This window comes from Oncorhynchus gorbuscha, linkage group LG12, assembly GCF_021184085.1.
Source record: "Oncorhynchus gorbuscha isolate QuinsamMale2020 ecotype Even-year linkage group LG12, OgorEven_v1.0, whole genome shotgun sequence".
NCBI classification, from domain to species: Eukaryota; Metazoa; Chordata; class Actinopteri; order Salmoniformes; family Salmonidae; genus Oncorhynchus; species Oncorhynchus gorbuscha.
The window spans coordinates 49,918,526-49,936,706 of NC_060184.1; the positions used below are offsets into that span (position 1 = coordinate 49,918,526).

Sequence of the window (18,181 nt, forward strand, 5' to 3'; positions counted from 1 at the left end):
TCAATAAGGGATCATAGCTTTCACTTGGACTCACCCACCATTTACACCTCTACCTGACTGCCTTCTGCTGAATCTTTGTCCTTACGACTGCTAGAAGCCCCCTATTTTACACTACCATTCAGATGTTCAAATCTTTTCAAATGGCATTGCTCTCATTCTAGCCCTCACATTCATTATGGTGCAGGAAATTGGCAAGAAAGCCACCAAATCCAGTTGCCAGAGGTCAACATTGCCCGTGACCTTTCCCTGAAATGAGTTTTGCCCGTGCTTCCCCAGAACTCTGATTGGGGGAGCCCATGAGTGGTTTCCCCAATTCTAAGATAGTGGCATTTACCATTGACATGTATTCCTACATGACATATGATGGGATTATACACTAATGTTTTTTTCTCCTGCATCCACTTCCATTATAATGGTCATCCTTAAAGGTTCCAGAAAGACAGGTAATGCAATTCCGGAGCGAAAGCAGACACACAGACCACAAACGCACATAGACACGTGTACACAGACGTATACAAGTCTTGCTAATGTATGTTATTTGCGGAGACACACATCTACATCAGTGGAGGCTGCTGAGGGGAGGACGGCTCACAATAATGGCTGGATAATGGCAGCTCATAACAATGCCATTACCACGAGTCTGTCCTCCCCATTTAAGGTGCCACCAACCTCTTGTGATCTACAAAACATGAACAAGTGCAATCACATACATACACATACACATACATACACACAAACACACACGCAAATGCACAAACACAACACACATGCACAGACATGCGCACTCGTACACACACACCGTGCGGAGACTCTGCTGAGATCCCTGTCTGTTAAACAGTGCATTCAGAAAGTATTCAGACCACTTTACTTTTTCCACATTTTGTTAGGTTACAGCCTTATTCTAAACGGTATTACATCGTTTTTTTCTCTCTCATCAATCTACACACTATACCCCATAATGACGAGGCAAAAACTGTTTTTTTTACATAAAAAATTGTTTACAGACCCTTTACTCAGTACTTTGTTGAAGGACCTTTGGCAGCGACTACAGACTAGAGTCTTCCTGGGTAGGACTCTACAAGCTTGCACATGTATTTGGGGAGTTTCTTCCATTCTTCTCTGCAGATCCTCTCAAGTTCTGTCAGGTTGGATGGGGAGTGTTGCTGCACAGCTATTTTCAGGTCCCTCCAGAGATGTTTGATCAGATTCATGTCTGGGCACTGGCTGGGCCACTCAAGGACATTTAGAGACCTGTCCCGAAGCCACTCCTGTGTTGTCTTGGCTGTGTGCTTAGGGTCCTTGTCTTGTTAGAAGGTGAACCTCGTCCCAGTCTGAGGTCCTGAGTGCTCTGAAACAGGTTTTCATCAAGGATGTTTCTGTACTTTGTTCTGTTCATCTTTCCCTTGATCCTGACGAGTCTCCCAGTCCCTGCCGCTGAAAAACATCTCATAGCATGATGCTGCCACTACCATGCTTCATTGTAGGGATGGTGCCAGATTTCCTCCAGACATGTTGCTTCACATTCAGGCCAAAGAGTTCAATCTTGGTTTCATCAGACCAGAGAATCTTGTTTCTCATGGTCTGAGAATCACTTAGGTGCCTTTTGGCAAACTCCAGGCGGGCTGTCATGTACCTTTTACTGAGGAGTGGCTTCTGTCTGGCTACCCTACCATAACGGCCTGATTGGTGGACTGCTGCAGAGACGGTTGTCCTTCTGGAAGGTTCTCCCATCTCCACAGAGGAACTCTGGAGCTCTATCAGAGTGACCATTGGATTCTTGGTCACCTCCGTGACCAAGGCCCTTCTCCCTGATTGCTCAGTTTGGTCGGGCGGCTCTAGGAAGAGTCTTGGTGGCTTCAAACTTCTTACATTTAAGAATGAAGAAGTCCACTGAGTTCCTGGAGACCTTCAATGCTGCAGAAATATTTTGGTACCCTTCCCTAGAGCTGTGCCTCGACACAATCCTGTCTCGGAGCTGTACGGACAATTTTGTTGACCTCATGACTTGGTTTTTGCTCTGACATGCACTGTCAACTGTGAGACCTTATATAGACAGGTGTGTGCCTTTTCAAATCATGTCCAATCAATTTAATCCTCTCCTCTCCACCCTCTCCGAGTTGGGCATCTCCGGCGCGGCCCACGCTTGGATTGCGTCCTACCTGACAGGTCGCTCCTACCAGGTGGCGTGGCGAGAATCTGTCTCCTCACCACGCGCTCTCACCACTGGTGTCCCCCAGGGCTCTGTTCTAGGCCCTCTCCTATTCTCGCTATACACCAAGTTACTTGGCTCTGTCATAACCTCACATGGTCTCTCCTATCATTGCTATGCAGACGACACACAATTAATCTTCTCCTTTCCCACTTCTGATGACCAGGTGGCGAATTGCATCTCTGCTTGTCTGGCAGACATATCAGTGTGGATGACGGATCACCACCTCAAGCTGAACTTCGGCAAGACGGAGCTGCTCTTCCTCCCGGGGAAGGACTGCCCGTTCCATGATCTCGCCATCACGGTTGACAACTCCATTGTGTCCTCCTCCCAGAGCGCTAAGAACCTTGGCGTGATCCTGGACAACACCCTGTCGTTCTCAACTAACATCAAGGCGGTGGCCCGTTCCTGTAGGTTCATGCTCTACAACATCCGCAGAGTACGACCCTGCCTCACACAGGAAGCGGCGCAGGTCCTAATCCAGGCACTTGTCATCTCCCGTCTGGATTACTGCAACTCGCTGTTGGCTGGGCTCCCTGCCTGTGCCATTAAACCCCTACAACTCATCCAGAACGCCGCAGCCCGTCTAGTGTTCAACCTTCCCAAGTTCTCTCACGTCACCCCGCTCCTCCGCTCTCTCCACTGGCTTCCAGTTGAAGCTCGCATCCGCTACAAGATCATGGTGCTTGCCTACGGAGCTGTGAGGGGAACGGCACCTCAGTACCTCCAGGCTCTGATCAGGCCCTACACCCAAATAAGGGCACTGCGTTCATCCACCTCTGGCCTGCTCGCCTCCCTACCACTGAGGAAGTACAGTTCCCGCTCAGCCCACTCAAAACTGTTCGCTGCTCTGGCTCCCCAATGGTGGAACAAACTCCCTCACGACGCCAGGACAGCGGAGTCAATCACCACCTTCCGGAGACACCTGAAACCCCACCTCTTTAAGGAATACCAGGATAGGATAAAGTAATCCTTCTCACCCCCCCCCCTCCCCCCTTAAAATATGTAGATGCACTATTGTAAAGTGGTTGTTCCACTGGATGTCATAAGGTGAATGCACCAATTTGTAAGTCGCTCTGGATAAGAGCGTCTGCTAAATGACTTAAATGTAAATGTTAATTTACCACAGGTGGACTCCAATCAAGTTGTAGAAACATCTCAAGGTTGATCAATGGAAACAGGATGCACCTGAGCTCAATTTAGAGTCTCATAGCAAAGGGTCTTAATACTTACATAAATAAGATATTTCAGTTTTGAATTTTTACTATATTTGCTAAAATTACTCCAAAAAAAATGACAAAGCAAAAACCTGTTTTTGCTTTGTCATCATGGCGTATTGTGTGTAGATTGATGAGGAAAAAAAGTTAATTAATGAATTTTAGAATACATTAATTTTAGAATAAGGCTGTAACACGACAAAATGTGAAAAAAGTCAAGGGGTCTGAATACTTTCTGAATGCCCTGTATATGATTTACAATTGGTTGAATAATCTGTTGACATGCAGCTCAGGGAATTATGTGCTTAATAAGTGCCTATCCACATAAGCAGTTTGCAGAAGTTGTCAAAATGTCAATGAATCTCAATGTACCCACCATCTTAATCAGATTGTGGACAGGTAACTGTAAACCTCCAGCCTCCTCCTGCACTGCACTCAGAAATTCTGATTAAAAAAATGACAACTGGTACTCTGATAAAAAACATATATTCATTCTAATAATATTCATTAATGTAAATGCGATGATTTGAAAATCAAAACGGTGAAAATCATCAGGGAAAACCTGATTATGTTGTATTTTAAGGACATGATACACAGTCGCCCACTGTGATGGCACCAAATGTTCAGGTGCTAAAAGAAGACATTACACATTACTACTTCCCCCCCCTCCCCCAATGTGACATTCTTGCTCTTCAGCTCCAATTTACCAACTCAACAATGTCGAGCAACTTTTAATTTAAAACATAACATAATTACAGTTGAATAATGCAACCAAACCATATTACACTCTTCAATAATGCAACAATTCATAATGTGCAGACAATTAAAGGGTTTATTTCTTGTTTATCCACACATTAAATTAGCTTGCACAAAAATAGCACAGCTGGCTAGATACTGCTAGCTAGTAATGTTAGCATATCAAGCATAAAGGTTTACTCCTCTCATACAAATACAAAAGCACAGTACAGTGTGGTTCATAGTATATAAATACTTTCCTAGGTAGCAAGCTAAACAAAATTATTTCTGAATTTTTTTCTGAGCTACATCGTATTAGCTGCATCAGCTAGTTAGCTGATAGCCATGAATACGGTCACGCAAATTACTTTCAAAGCTGAAATCTAAATTTAGTTTGTCTTCGGTATCAATTCTATTTGAACTATCATTTCTTGGAAAAAAAACTATGAGAAAATATGGAAAAATAAATAATGAAATGTTAACTATATTAATCAGCCCGTGTAATCATCTGCCAGAGAGTAGCCACAATCCCAAGTAGCCACAGTCCCAAGTAATATATTTGGGCCATATAACTCACACCGGAATCAGACCGAGCTCAATTGCTGCATCCTAGCCATAAGTAATACCGCCAAAGGCGGGCCAGACTTGGGCTACATGAAGTCGACTGAGTCTGAATCTTAGCCGCGTGCCCCGACTCTCAGCTGGAATTCGCCCAGATCCACTGTGCTAGCTGTTATGTTAGCTGAACCATAGCTACATACTTCTTAGGCCTACATTACAACTTTAGTGTTTTAAACTTACCTTAGAACAAAACAGGCTTAATTTAATCAATATCATGAAAGTCATTATATGAGGTAAAAAGCAAACTGCGAATGAAAAGCAAACTGCTTGCAAAGCTAGATTGTATCTTGCCGGGATTATCAGTGCAGTCAAAGGGAAAAAAACACCATTGAGATTAGCTTTTTTTAAAGCTACGGCATCAATTTCAGAGTGTAATAGGCTTTTACAGCAATTTTCGGGTGAAAACTCAATAAAACAAATCTGAAATATAATTCAAATGTTATAAATATAATATAAAATATAATTAAAACATTTCATTTTTACTGTATCAGTGTTGGGCTCAACACGACAATTCTGTTTACACTCCCCTGCATGGAGGGGGGAAACTTAAGACCAAGTGCGAGTGTCGTGTGTGACCTCCGGACGTAGTAGTCAAGACTTGACAAGTTCACAAGTTTACATTACGGTAATAAGTATAGTCTCCGAATTTTGTTCGATACCTCTCAAGAATCTCCAACTTTCGTCAATGTAACAAAAGGGTCTATGTCTGCATACAGCTGGCTAACGCAAACCTTTGCAACCCTCTGCTCCTGCACCATCTCTCTCTTGCTCTCTCTCTCGCTCTCTCTCTCTCTCTCCAGATGCACAGTGACTCATCGACCCCTCCTGATCACAAACAGGACGGGAGGAGAGGAGAGTATGCACAGTCACGAAGCTCTGTGTGCCTTTTAGGAACATCTCTCCATGAAAGAGGAGGACTGCTATGGTACCAGTACTACAGGCTGATTCTCCAAGCTGATGCCTGGGGTGCTGCAAGGTGTGTGCACACTGATATTCTCCGTAGGATTTTCATTTACTGTCAATGTCAACATTTCACAGCCCTAGCGAAGAACTGATGATAGAGTGCTAGGATTGAGATGAACAAAAACATTGTATATTTTAAGCATTCTTACAGCCCCTTTTCTATGACTCCTCTTGGCCCTCTCACTTTTCCCTGAGAGAGTTTTTCACACATTCACAGGAGTGCTGTTATGGAGACACTAACGTGATCTGGACAGCAATATCATTGGTAAAACACAATGACAACTTAAATGACTTAAAAAATGCCATGCTTATTAAAGAGCAACTGAACTCGAAAATCAACTTCTCAGGTTTAAAACAGCCTATTGATATTAGTCAGAAACATGTATTTCTGTGCCAAAATGGACAATAAATATGTAAGTTTATTCCAAAACAGAGTCTAAAAAAATAGATTTGAGTAACTGAGGTCATCATGATATACAGAAGGGTTGGGTTTTGATTTTGATCATGCCCACTTCCTCACTAACACGGGACAATGCCTAGGGATAATTGTCATGCACAGAGAAACACCTGCAATGAATGCACTCTATCTGCAACGCTGATTGAGCTCTATCCAAAACGTAGCAGCCAGAACCATTCAGTGACACAGACCTGCCCCTTACACAGCACCCCGGACGTGTTAACATAAGACAACACTTCGCCAATGTTATGTTGAAAGAACACTTGGCCCCTAGCCCTTTTTGGAGTTGCCACTTGCTGATGTGGTCAATAGTGATAACTCGAGTATGTGAGGTGCTTGACTTGGACTTAAATAGGTGCCGGTACAGAGGTAGGCTTGATTACCAACAACGACGAGACGGCCTACAGGGAGGAGGTGAGGGCCCTCGGAGTGTGGTGTCAGGAAAATAAACTCACACAAAACAAAGGACATGATCGTGGACTTCAAGAAACAGCAGAGGGGGCACCCCCCTTTCCACATTGACGGGACAGTAGTGGAGAAGGTGGAAAGTTTTAAGTTTCTCGGCGTACAAATCATGGACAAACTGAAATGGTCGACCCACACAGACAGCGTGGTGAAGAAGGCGCAACAGCGCCTCTTCAACCTCAGGAGGCTGAATAAATTTGGCCTGTCACCAAAAAGACTCACAAACCTTTACAAATGCACAATCGAGAGCATCCTGTCGGCTGTATCACTGCCTGGTATGGCATCTGCTCCGTCCACAACTGTAAGGCTCTCCAGAGGGTAGTGAGGTCTGCACAACGCATCACAGGGGGAAAACTACCTGCCCTCCAGGACACCTACACCACCCAATGTCACAGGAAGGCCAAAAAGATCATCAAGGACAACAACCACCCGAGCCACTGCCTGTTCACCCCGCTATCATCCAGAAGGCGAGGTCAGTACAGGTGCATCAAAGCTGGGACAGAGAGACTGAAAAAGCTTCTATCTCAAGGCCATCTGACTGTTAAACAGCCACCACTAAAGTTGAGTGGCTGCTGCTGACACACTGACTCAACTCTCTAGCCACTTTAATAATAAAAAATTGGATGTAATAAATGTATCACTGGTCACTTTAAACAATGCCACTTTATATAATGTTTACATATCCTACATTACTCATCTGATATGTATATACTGCACTCTATACCATCTACTGCATCTTGCCTATGCCGTTCGACCATCACTCATTCATATATTTATATGTACATATTCTAATTCATTCCTTTACACTTGTGTGTAAAAGGTAGTTGTTGTGAAATTGTTAGATCACTTGTTAGATATTACTGCATGTTCGGAACTAGAAGCATAAGCATTTCACTACGCTCGCATTAACATCTGCTAACCATGTGTATGTGACCAATACAATTTGATTTGATTTGATTTGGTAGCCTACGCATTTTGGGTGCCGGTACTGTTTATATTTAGGTGCAGGAACGCTATAATACTTTTTTAGCTAATATTCTATAAGAGGTGCAGGAACTCAAGCAGTAGAAAATGTGACCTGCCGGTACTCAGTCCCTATGACCTCCTGCCCAAGTGAAGCACTGAGTCTGTTTTGGGCAAAATGAAAACAATTGAGATGATGTGCACTTGTCTCCCAATTGCCACTTGTCCATTTTCTCAAAATCGAAATCCATTCGCAAGCATCTTGTCACAACGCAACCAATTTTGTAACATGATTCCCTTTGAAACGCTGCCAGACAGATGCACACTCTGGTTATAGATAGTTAGAAAGTTGTAAAACAAAATGGCACCGAAGCACACACGTCACACTTGTCAATGACTTGATGGCTTGCCTGCTTAATGCGCCTGCTAGCTACTACTAGCTAACTTCATTGACAAACACAGATGGAATTTAATTAGCCAGTGATTCTGGGCACTGATGAACAGTGTGTATCTTGTGCTTTATTATGTATAGTTTTCACAGCTTGCTGATGAATGATCAAAAATCAGTCCAGCACAGCAGTAAACTCGATACTGTCTGCAGAGCAATAGCTACTAGTTTTCATGCACATTTGTTTTCTTGAGAATTACTGCACTAAACACCTTAACTAGATGTAAAATTGCGTGGCACAAATAATGACTAATTTCTTGATTTATCTCAGAAGATTTCTGACTATTTCGAGGAAGTGTTAGTGGCTATGTTGTTGATACTGTTTTTTTGGTCTCTCCTGAGACACCGCAGCAGCTACAGTGTCTCAACAGGGACAAACAACAGTAACTGCCAGAGTACGATAACACACCCACATTGAACCACACCTCACAAGACTGAAATCTTAATGAGCACCATAAAAACACATGCAGAATCAGTGATTTCAGTCGCTCTTTAATTCTGTTGTTGTGGTAAATGTAGCTAATGAGTCGCAAAACAAGGACATTTTTAAGGAAACGGGGTTCTAGAAAATCTATAGGAGGACCAGATATTGTGAAGTCTATCGATTAGGGTCCAATCTCCTCACTTTGACATGAGCTTATCTTGGTCAACATCAACAGCAATCGATGTCCGTGGTTCTTAAGCTGTTTTGTCAATCTGCCCCATTTTTAGCAAAGTCAGACAGGGTTAAGACGGAGAGGCACTGGTTGTGTCCTAAATTCCACTGTGTTCCCTAGGTTAAACTATTAAGGACATAGGGTGCCTAGAGCTCTGGTCAAAGTTAGTGTAACATAAAATAAATAGTTTGCCATTTGGGACACAACCTGTGTCAGCTCCACTCTCGGTCCTCTTAACAATACCAGGTTGGTTCATTCCATGCAGCTCCACTCTCGGTCCTCTTAACAATACCAGGTTGGTTCATTCCATGCAGCTCCACTCTCGGTCCTCTTAACAATACCAGGTTGGTTCATTCCATGCAGCTTCCCTCTCGGTCCTCTTAACAATACCAGGTTGGTTCATTCCATGCAGCTTCCCTCTCGGTCCTCTTAACAATACCAGGTTGGTTCATTCCATGCAGCTTCACTCTCGGTCCTCTTAACAATACCAGGTTGGTTCATTTCATGCAGCTTCACTCTCGGTCCTCTTAACAATACCAGGTTGGTTCATTCCATGCAGCTTCACTCTCGGTCCTCTTAACAATACCAGGTTGGTTCATTCCATGCAGCTTCCCTCTCGGTCCTCTTAACAATACCAGGTTGGTTCATTCCATGCAGCTTCACTCTCGGTCCTCTTAACAATACCAGGTTGGTTCATTCCATGCAGCTTCCCTCTCGGTCCTCTTAACAATACCAGGTTGGTTCATTCCATGCAGCTTCCCTCTCGGTCCTCTTAACAATACCAGGTTGGTTCATTCCATGCAGCTCCACTCTCGGTCCTCTTAACAATACCAGGTTGGTTCATTCCATGCAGTTTCCCTCTCGGTCCTCTTAACAATACCAGGTTGGTTCATTCCATGCAGCTTCCCTCTCGGTCCTCTTAACAATACCAGGTTGGTTCATTCCATGCAGCTCCACTCTCGGTCCTCTTAACAATACCAGGTTGGTTCATTCCATGCAGCTCCACTCTCGGTCCTCTTAACAATACCAGGTTGGTTCGTTCCCTGCAGCTTCACTCTCGGTCCTCTTAACAATACCAGGTTGGTTCGTTCCATGCAAGAGCAGGCACACTCCAACCAGTCTCTGTAAGCCTGTGCTACAGTGTAGGAATCCTCCAATTTGATTGAGACAGGATATAAACCCCATGACATCTAGCTGGTTGTGCCTTTATTAACTTAATTTCATTTACTTTATTTGCCAATGTATTTAGTTATCTTCTTAAAACTAGGGCACCATTTAAAACGTGCATTTTGCAAGCTAATGCATAGTTTACCGACCCATGCTTTGGCATCTAGCTGAGGTACTCACTAATAACAATATATCAGCGGTCACCCCATAAATTCACCAGCTAATAGTTGTGCTCAATTCCATTTAAACTAATGCATTCTGAGAGCACTCTCCACAGGCACTCTCAGCAGCATGTTCTGCCACCGTTTTCAGAAAATTATCCCTCTGTGTAAAAACCACTGGGATGAATTGAGCCTTATTTGGGTTTGGACTATGACAATGCCAATACAGAAAATTAATAATTACAGGGCTTGGCTCTGACTGTACTTCCCTAAAATACACATATTCTAATCACACTCACGCACACACACACCACACGAACGAACGAACACACACACACACACGAACGAACGAACACGCACGCACGCACGCACGCACGCACGCACGCACGCACGCACGCACGCACGCACGCACGCACGCACGCACGCACACACACACACACACACACACACACACACACACACACACACACACACACACACACACACACACACACACACACACACACACAGCATCTGTCTCTGATTTCCCACTCCTGAGGTAAAGGATCTCTCTCTCACTCCGGTTCCCTATAATTGCAGCTAATTATCAACAAATAGGACAAATATGACAAATCACAGCCCTCCGTCACTGTTTGCCTTGTGCTTTCTGGGTGTTGGACAAGAGTGAAGATGGAGTAAGAGGAGTAAAAGATAGTCAGAAAGACAGAGGGCAAGAGAAAGGGAGAAAGGGTAGATGAGGCGAAGGAAAAGAGGACTTAAAAAAGAGGGAGGTAAATGCGTAGGCATAAGCAAGCGATTCACAGTAGGATTAAATCAATCGAAAAGAGTGTGACAAAGTCCATAGGAGGGATTGAGCCAGGAAAACGGTCCCGACTATGTTACCCTGTTGCTATTGACAACGGCAGCAGCCCACACACAGGCCACGTCCATTTAGTTCCCAGCATGCCTCGCGATGATCTTCATGGCTCACAGTGCCACCGCTGTCTGTCTCATTTCCGTAGAAAATAATTCTAGGAGGGCTACAGCCCATCAATGGCTGTTTGATTAGATCCTCACCTACCCCACACTACTTATGAATATTTATTAGCAGCGTCGCCATCGAATGAACGCACATCTCCCCTGCTCTCATCCCGGCACTCATCTTCAGTATCTTTTTTGGACTCTTAATATTTCTTATGAATATGTCACCGCCCGCCATTAATGTCTAGCCATAAAATGACAGCTCTCCAGATAATCTGCTCATTGTTTCTTGTCTGCTATTGAAAGTGTCAAAACACACTGCAATTTGTCTCGTTGTTCTTTATTCTCCATGGGAACCAACAACCCTAAGGAGGACAGGAAATGAATACAGAGGATGTGTATCAAAGCGACACAGGAAATACATTTTGCATTAATTTCAGCTCACGATCAATGTCTGGTCGCATAATGGGGGCCTCGTAAAGGATGCAGGCGGTATAGATGGCCAAGCTGCCATATCTGGAGCCATATCACCGGAGAGAGCCCAGTGTACCAGAGACACTATGGCTTCTATAAGATCCGGGAGCTTTCAGGTTCGGTTCAATTCCTTGAAACAATGAAACATGATGCATGTTGGGTGTTGGATGATGAGCTCAGTATTCTCTTTAGGGACTTTATGGGGTAAGATATAACTATACAATATCACACAAATGCTATTCAATATACAGCCTCAGTTGAATACCATTGTAATGTCACATAACATCAAATTGAAGCAATCCAGCATCCGGATGACTTCCGGATAAAAATAATTTTGGGGGGGTCAGTTTTATACTTCGTTCGACACCGATATAGTCAGTGTTGGATGTTCAAAGCGCAGAAATAGAGCAACTAGAAATGGCTACCCCATTCAAGTCAATCATTCTATGGTTCCCAGCTTGAAGCAGACAATGAAACAGGACTTACATCACTGACACCAGCCTCCAGGATCTTCACACCAGTTTCCTTCTCCAGCTGCTTCTTTTGCTGAACTGCTTGGGAAGACACCAGCACAAGACCAGAGTTGTGTGTGAGTGGAATTAGTAAAAAAAGAAAAAGAAACATAATGTAATGAGTAAGTGGAAAGTTAAATGAGTGAGAGGAATGAGTTGTGTGTGAGGAGTATTAAGTGAAGAGAATGAATGACGCAGAAGAACATGTTTGACCGTCTAATTCTTGAAGGGAAACAGGAGAGCGTGACCGAAAGAGTGTGTGACATAGTGTGAGTGAAAATTAAAGATAGATAACCACACAGTGATTCTCTCACAGTTTATTGCAACGTTTTCACCCAAAGGTCTTTGTCAACATGTGACTTCAACTCAAACTCCAGACTCATCAGTGACCAGTCAAAGTTTCACATACTGTTGGCTACGGTACACATGCAAGAGTTAGCCCAACTACCCTACAGATTTAAAAATGTTCTGCAACAGGGTGATCAAGTTAAGATCCTACACCTGTACACGACCACAGAATACCCTACAGTACAGTGTCTAGAATCAAGCACATAGACATCGCACAACGGGAATGTTCTTGTTACTTTGCTCTGACGATTTTTTAAAATGGTTGTAAAGTGGTTTATGAGCAAGACCTTTGCACACTGTCAGCTGCCGAGGTACATATGTAAGATCTTAATTTGATCACCCTGTTGTTGCAGGAAGTATATTCAAGGTATAAAAAGGCTTCTAAAGTTTGTAGTTGTTACTTTAAAATGTCCTACTTGATTTGCCCTAACAATTTTCTTTTTATCTACTCCTCCAAAATGTCCATTCATAATTCACACAATAATTCACATTTCCTGTTGCTGCAGGACAATTTTGTCTGCTGTGAGAAACTGGTCAAATTAAGATTGTATATCTGTACCAATGAATGTTTAATATTTATTTGAATGTAAAAGGGCTAGTCGATGTACTGCGTAATGAATTTCTCTTGGTTCTTGCAGTAGTTAATAGGATTGCAAATGAGTTTGATCCATAAATCTATTAAAGGATGCCCCCGCTAGTTCTAAATGCAATATTTAACAAAGATATTCTCACACAAATCAAAGCAAGTGGCATGCAACATTTAAGATCATACACTCGGCAGACTTGTTTTTTTTTCTGTGCATGTTTAGCCTTTGAAACACTCACTTTGATGGATACATTTATATTGAAAAACAAAATCAAAGGGGTCTTATGCCAAATTATATGGTGAAAAGAGAAAACAGAGTATAATTTTAATTGAGTTTGTTAGCATGTGAACCGGGAAATAGGGAGAAAAGAGAAATAGGGAAAGCCAGAGAGAGAGAGAGGGTCCTTTAAATCCCATTCCCCCAGATTAAGGGTATGCAAATGACCCTGAAGAGCTGAACCTTACCTCACTCTCCAAATTCTGCAAGGGCCTGTTTAATTAGTATTTTAATCAATTCCAATGATTCCACACACTTGGCAATTTATGCAGCATTCCATATAATTAAGCACGTTACTTTAGTGCCATCATTAGGAAGGCTAATTACAGCCCTCTCTCTCTCCATCTCCCTCTCAGTTTATTGTCCGACATCCTGCAAGCGCTGATCACCCTATCGTCTCATCAGCGATCACCATAGTGATGGCGACGTCTTGAATATATAGTCAGGACTTATGGAGTGAAGTCTGGCGGGAGGAAGGGGGGAGAAATAATAGGGGGGATCCATTCAGAGCACAGATATCCATTAGGCCAGCAGGCATCAAGCAAGCTACTGTACAGTTCATTAAAATGTCAACACAAAGATTGCAGAGAGTATAGAAAATCAGTTGTGGGGAGTAGCAGCCATCTTGGATCTGTGTATCTACCTGTTGTGATTTAGGAGGGTCAAATGAGGAAGCTATCTTGGTTCGGGTGGCAGGTAGCCTTGAGGTCAGAGCACTGGGCCCATAGAGATAGATAGAGGACTCATCTTTATAGCTGTGCCATTATAGCGTCTGTGATAGCATGGCCAGCGCCATTGAGGCTACAACCCATAGGAATCCCCACCCAGTTGACTACTTTGACTACTTTAAAATGGTGGAAGAAGGGTGGAAGCCCTCAATGGAGCTGCATATGCTAAAACAGCCTTTTGTCTACAAGAGGCCTCTATCATTCTCTATGGTTGGGCCAGTAACTGAAATGTCACTGGTTTTAATCCTGGAGCCGACAAGGTGAAACATCTGTCGATCTGTCCTTGAGCAAGGAACTTAATCCCAATTGCTCCAGGCGTGTTGGACAATGGTGACCCTATCCATGACCCGTCTCCCTGCGGGTGTCTTAGGGGGAGTTGGGATGTGCAAGAAATACATTTCCATTACACTCTTGGAACAATGAACACTTGTACAAGTGTGTAACAGGTCAAATATAAACACCCCACAAATTATTATTATTCAACCTGGTGATGCTGGTGTTATTTAGGAGTGGGTAATAAGGCAGCCATCTTGGATCAGTGTGTTATTTCGGGGGGGGGGGGGGGGGGTAAGGTAGGTAATTAGGGCCAGCTGGGTGGGAGGAGTGGCGCAACAGAAAGGTCACACTCAGCATTTAGTCTTGAGGAGGACCTCTCAGGGAGCTGATCACTCAGGTATAATAAGAAGTGGAGACTGCGTCCAATAAGTCTAACCGTTGTTTTATAGGTCATCTACTCACGTTCACATACTCCGATTCATGGACCGTCTATATCCAGTTTGTATCCGGTTTAAACGGATCAACATCACATGCACACTAGCACTCAGTGCACACAGGGATTACCGAGAGCAGCGACGACTTCATCACATCATCCAAAAACATGGCAGACATTAGATTAATATACAATTCGCCTGTGTGATGAAAAAGACGAAGCAGCTTCAGCAATAATTATTTGAATAATTCAATAGATATTTTGTGCAAAAAGGTGATGACTAAAGTGTCTTATTAGGAATTTTCAAATCAAACTTCTCTATGTGGCTATCTAAGGACATTTATGTGGGCCTGGCATCTATTAAACTGCAGTAACCAAGAAAAACTGTAGTAAAAACTGTAGGGCCAGGGTTCTGGTGCTTCTAGACCAGAACCCTGGCCCCTTGGAGCTGTGGCTGAGTAGAGAGCCAGTCAAAACATTGAGTTGAGCCTGACATCAAAACACAGAATTGTAAATCGGGAACAAGCTTTAAGAATCATATGGTTATCAGAATGTTATGCGCTAGCTGGGTAAATAAACTCATCATAAAAAGAAACGTCCTCTCACTGTCAACTGCGTTTATTTTCAGCAAACTTAACATGTGTAAATATTTGTATGAACATAACAAGATTCAACAACTGAGACAATTTGTAAGTCGCTCTGGATAAGAGCGTCTGCTAAATGACTTAAATGTATGTAAATGTAACTTCTATCTGCTGGCAGTTTGCCTGACAAGCTAAAAGGACACAGTGTATGCTAAAACCAAAGAAGCCTGAAGGTCACCATCTATCTCTAGTTGAACTTTCAACTCATCGAACTCATGTACCCAGCATGTACCCATGTGTCTCACAGTATGGACATTGCAATTTATGTCCCTGGCCACATCTGCAGTCCTCATGCCTCCTTGCAGCATGCCTAAGGCATGTTCACGCAGATGAGCAGGGCATCTTTCTTTTGGTGTTTTTCAGAGTCAGTAGAAAGGCCTCTTTAGTGTCCTAAGTTTTCATAACTGTGACCTTAATTGCCTACCGTCTGTAAGTTGTTAGTGTCTTAACGACCGTTCCACAGGTGCATGTTCATTAATTGTTTATTGAACAAGCATGGGAAACAGTGTTTAAATCCTTTACAATGAAGATCTGTGAGGCTATTTGGATTTTTACGAATTATCTTTGAAAGACAGGGTCTTGAAAAAGGGACGTTTCTTTTTTTGCTGAGTTTACATGAGAGTTCATAATGTGCATTATTTGGCAATAGTAAATGTCTACAGGGATGCATGCTTGGCCTGGGCTTTCTGAGATGTTTCAAATTCTCTGTTCCTATAGCTAGAGTCATTTACAGAATAAACACATACCCAGATTAAGAGTATTCCTCTTATGATCTTATACTGCAACCTTATTATTCATTTTAACATCCACAAATATTTGACAGACTTTGAAAACTGATGTCAAGTCTCATTTTCAAGTTGTTTTCCCAGTGATTTTAATGAGCAATCGTCTGTGTCTCCCTGATTTTATTTCTGATATGCAGATTTCAGCTACCCAGCTGTTCACATAATCGTTTTGGTCACGCAGTCTAATTGCCCTGAGACAAATTAAACACAAACACACACACCAAAAAAATCTATCAGCTTTAGCCTCTAAAGCTTAGCATCTAAAGCTATGTACCCTTATTAATGTGATTACCCTAAAAAGGTAAAATGTTACCACAAAATATATGCAATAGAAAAGTCAGTGCAGGAATACATCATTTGAACTGCTGACTTGAGTTGGAGTGAAGGCCTTGGGTTGGAGTTGAGGACAGTGGAATAATTGAAACACAACACATATTATAACATCATAAGAAGCGGTCTTTCCTCACAGCCTCCAGCCCTGTCCTGAGAAGTCAAGATGTCTGAGTTTTGGGAAAGGAGATCATTTAAATCAGTAATCTGAGGCCTCAATGTCCTTGGCCAAAAGGGTTATTCGGCTGTTCACATAGGAGACACCTTTAAAGAACCCTTTTGGGTTCCATATAGAATCCTTTCCACAGAGGGTTCTACATGGTATTCAAAATGGTTCTACTTGGAACCAAAAAGGGTTATTCTATGTGGACAGTGGAACCCTTTTTTCTAAGAGTGTACACTGTACCCTACACCTCAGTACAGATCTAATGATTTTTTCAGGACAATATTCAGGCATTGCTCATCACTGATTCTGACACAATGACTATGTTGAAATTCTACTGTTCCACACATATTACTAATAATTGTATATGATTTGGATGCTATATAGATCATAGTTAGTTCGGTTTGCATTTTGATTCGGCAGAGTGGCCAGCGTTGTTGGTGCGCCGATGAAACAGGAAGGGTAGATGACAAAATGCATATTTCACGACCCTCTGATTGATCTTTTCATACTGAATATGCATACCCACCCCTCCCATTTTCCTTCTCCATCCGTCTTTCCTTCCTTCCCTCTACTGCTCCTCAGGTCATCTATTCAACACATCTATCTTTACAGCCATCTCTCCGGGAAAAACAAAATGAAAGTGTTTATTGCGGAGGAGGGAGGGATGACACTAACGCCTCTCCACAGCCGTTACCCTTATCAGCGGCTATCACTCCAATATTAAAGCTGCCACTTTCCCCTGCTGCACATACTGTCTGTACATAGCTATCTCCGAAAGAGAAAGAGAAGGAGAGTGAGAGAGGGTGGGGAGATGAGGATCTAGAGGAAGGGATGGATGCATCCGATCCTCGAGACAGATAAGATGCATCTCCCACTATTTATTTTTCAGTCAAAATCAGGGGGATGAAATGAAAAAAAAAGATCCCATGATCTGCCTTTGTAGCACAGACAAATAAACATCTCTGAAATTGTACATTGTACATACAGCACTAACACTTTTCAAATTTCATTGTGTTGCACCCTGAATTTAAAATGGATTAAATTGAGATTTTGTGTCACTGGCCTACACATACAGTGCCAGTCAAAAGTTTGAACTCATACAAGGTTTTTTTTTTCTTTATTTTAATAGTAGTAAAGACATCAAACTATGAAATGACACAATATGGAATCCCAAAAAAGTATTAAAATAATCTCTCTATATATTTTATATTTAAGATTCTTCAAAGTAGCCACCCTTTGCCTTGATGACAGCTTTGCACACTCTTGGCATCAAATATAACATATATTGCGATTTGTTTAACACTTCTTTGGTTACTACATGATTCCATATCCATTATTTCATAGTTTGACGTCTTCACAATTATTCTACAATGTAGAAAATAGTAAAAGTGGATAAAAACTCTTGGAGGTACAGTACTGTACATACACCATAATGTCAAAGTGGAGTTGTTACAATTATTATTATTATTATTATTTTTTAACAAATTCATAAAAAATGAAAAGTTGAAATGTCTTGAGTCAATAAGTATTTAACTCCTTTGTTATGGCAACCCTAAATAAGTCCAGTAGTAAAAATGAGCTTAACAAGTCACATAATAAG

General features: G+C 42.5%; 1 protein-coding gene across 1 annotated transcript in view; it reads right to left on the reverse strand.

Annotated features, from left to right (window-relative positions):
- Positions 1-18,181, reverse strand: part of LOC123991107 (receptor-type tyrosine-protein phosphatase N2-like) — a 267,926-nt gene that overhangs the window by 92,955 nt on the left and 156,790 nt on the right. Inside the window, exon 10 of the mRNA XM_046292318.1 lies at positions 11,983-12,047. Within this exon, the coding sequence (XP_046148274.1) occupies positions 11,983-12,047 (65 nt within the window). The remainder of the gene's footprint in view (positions 1-11,982; positions 12,048-18,181) is intronic.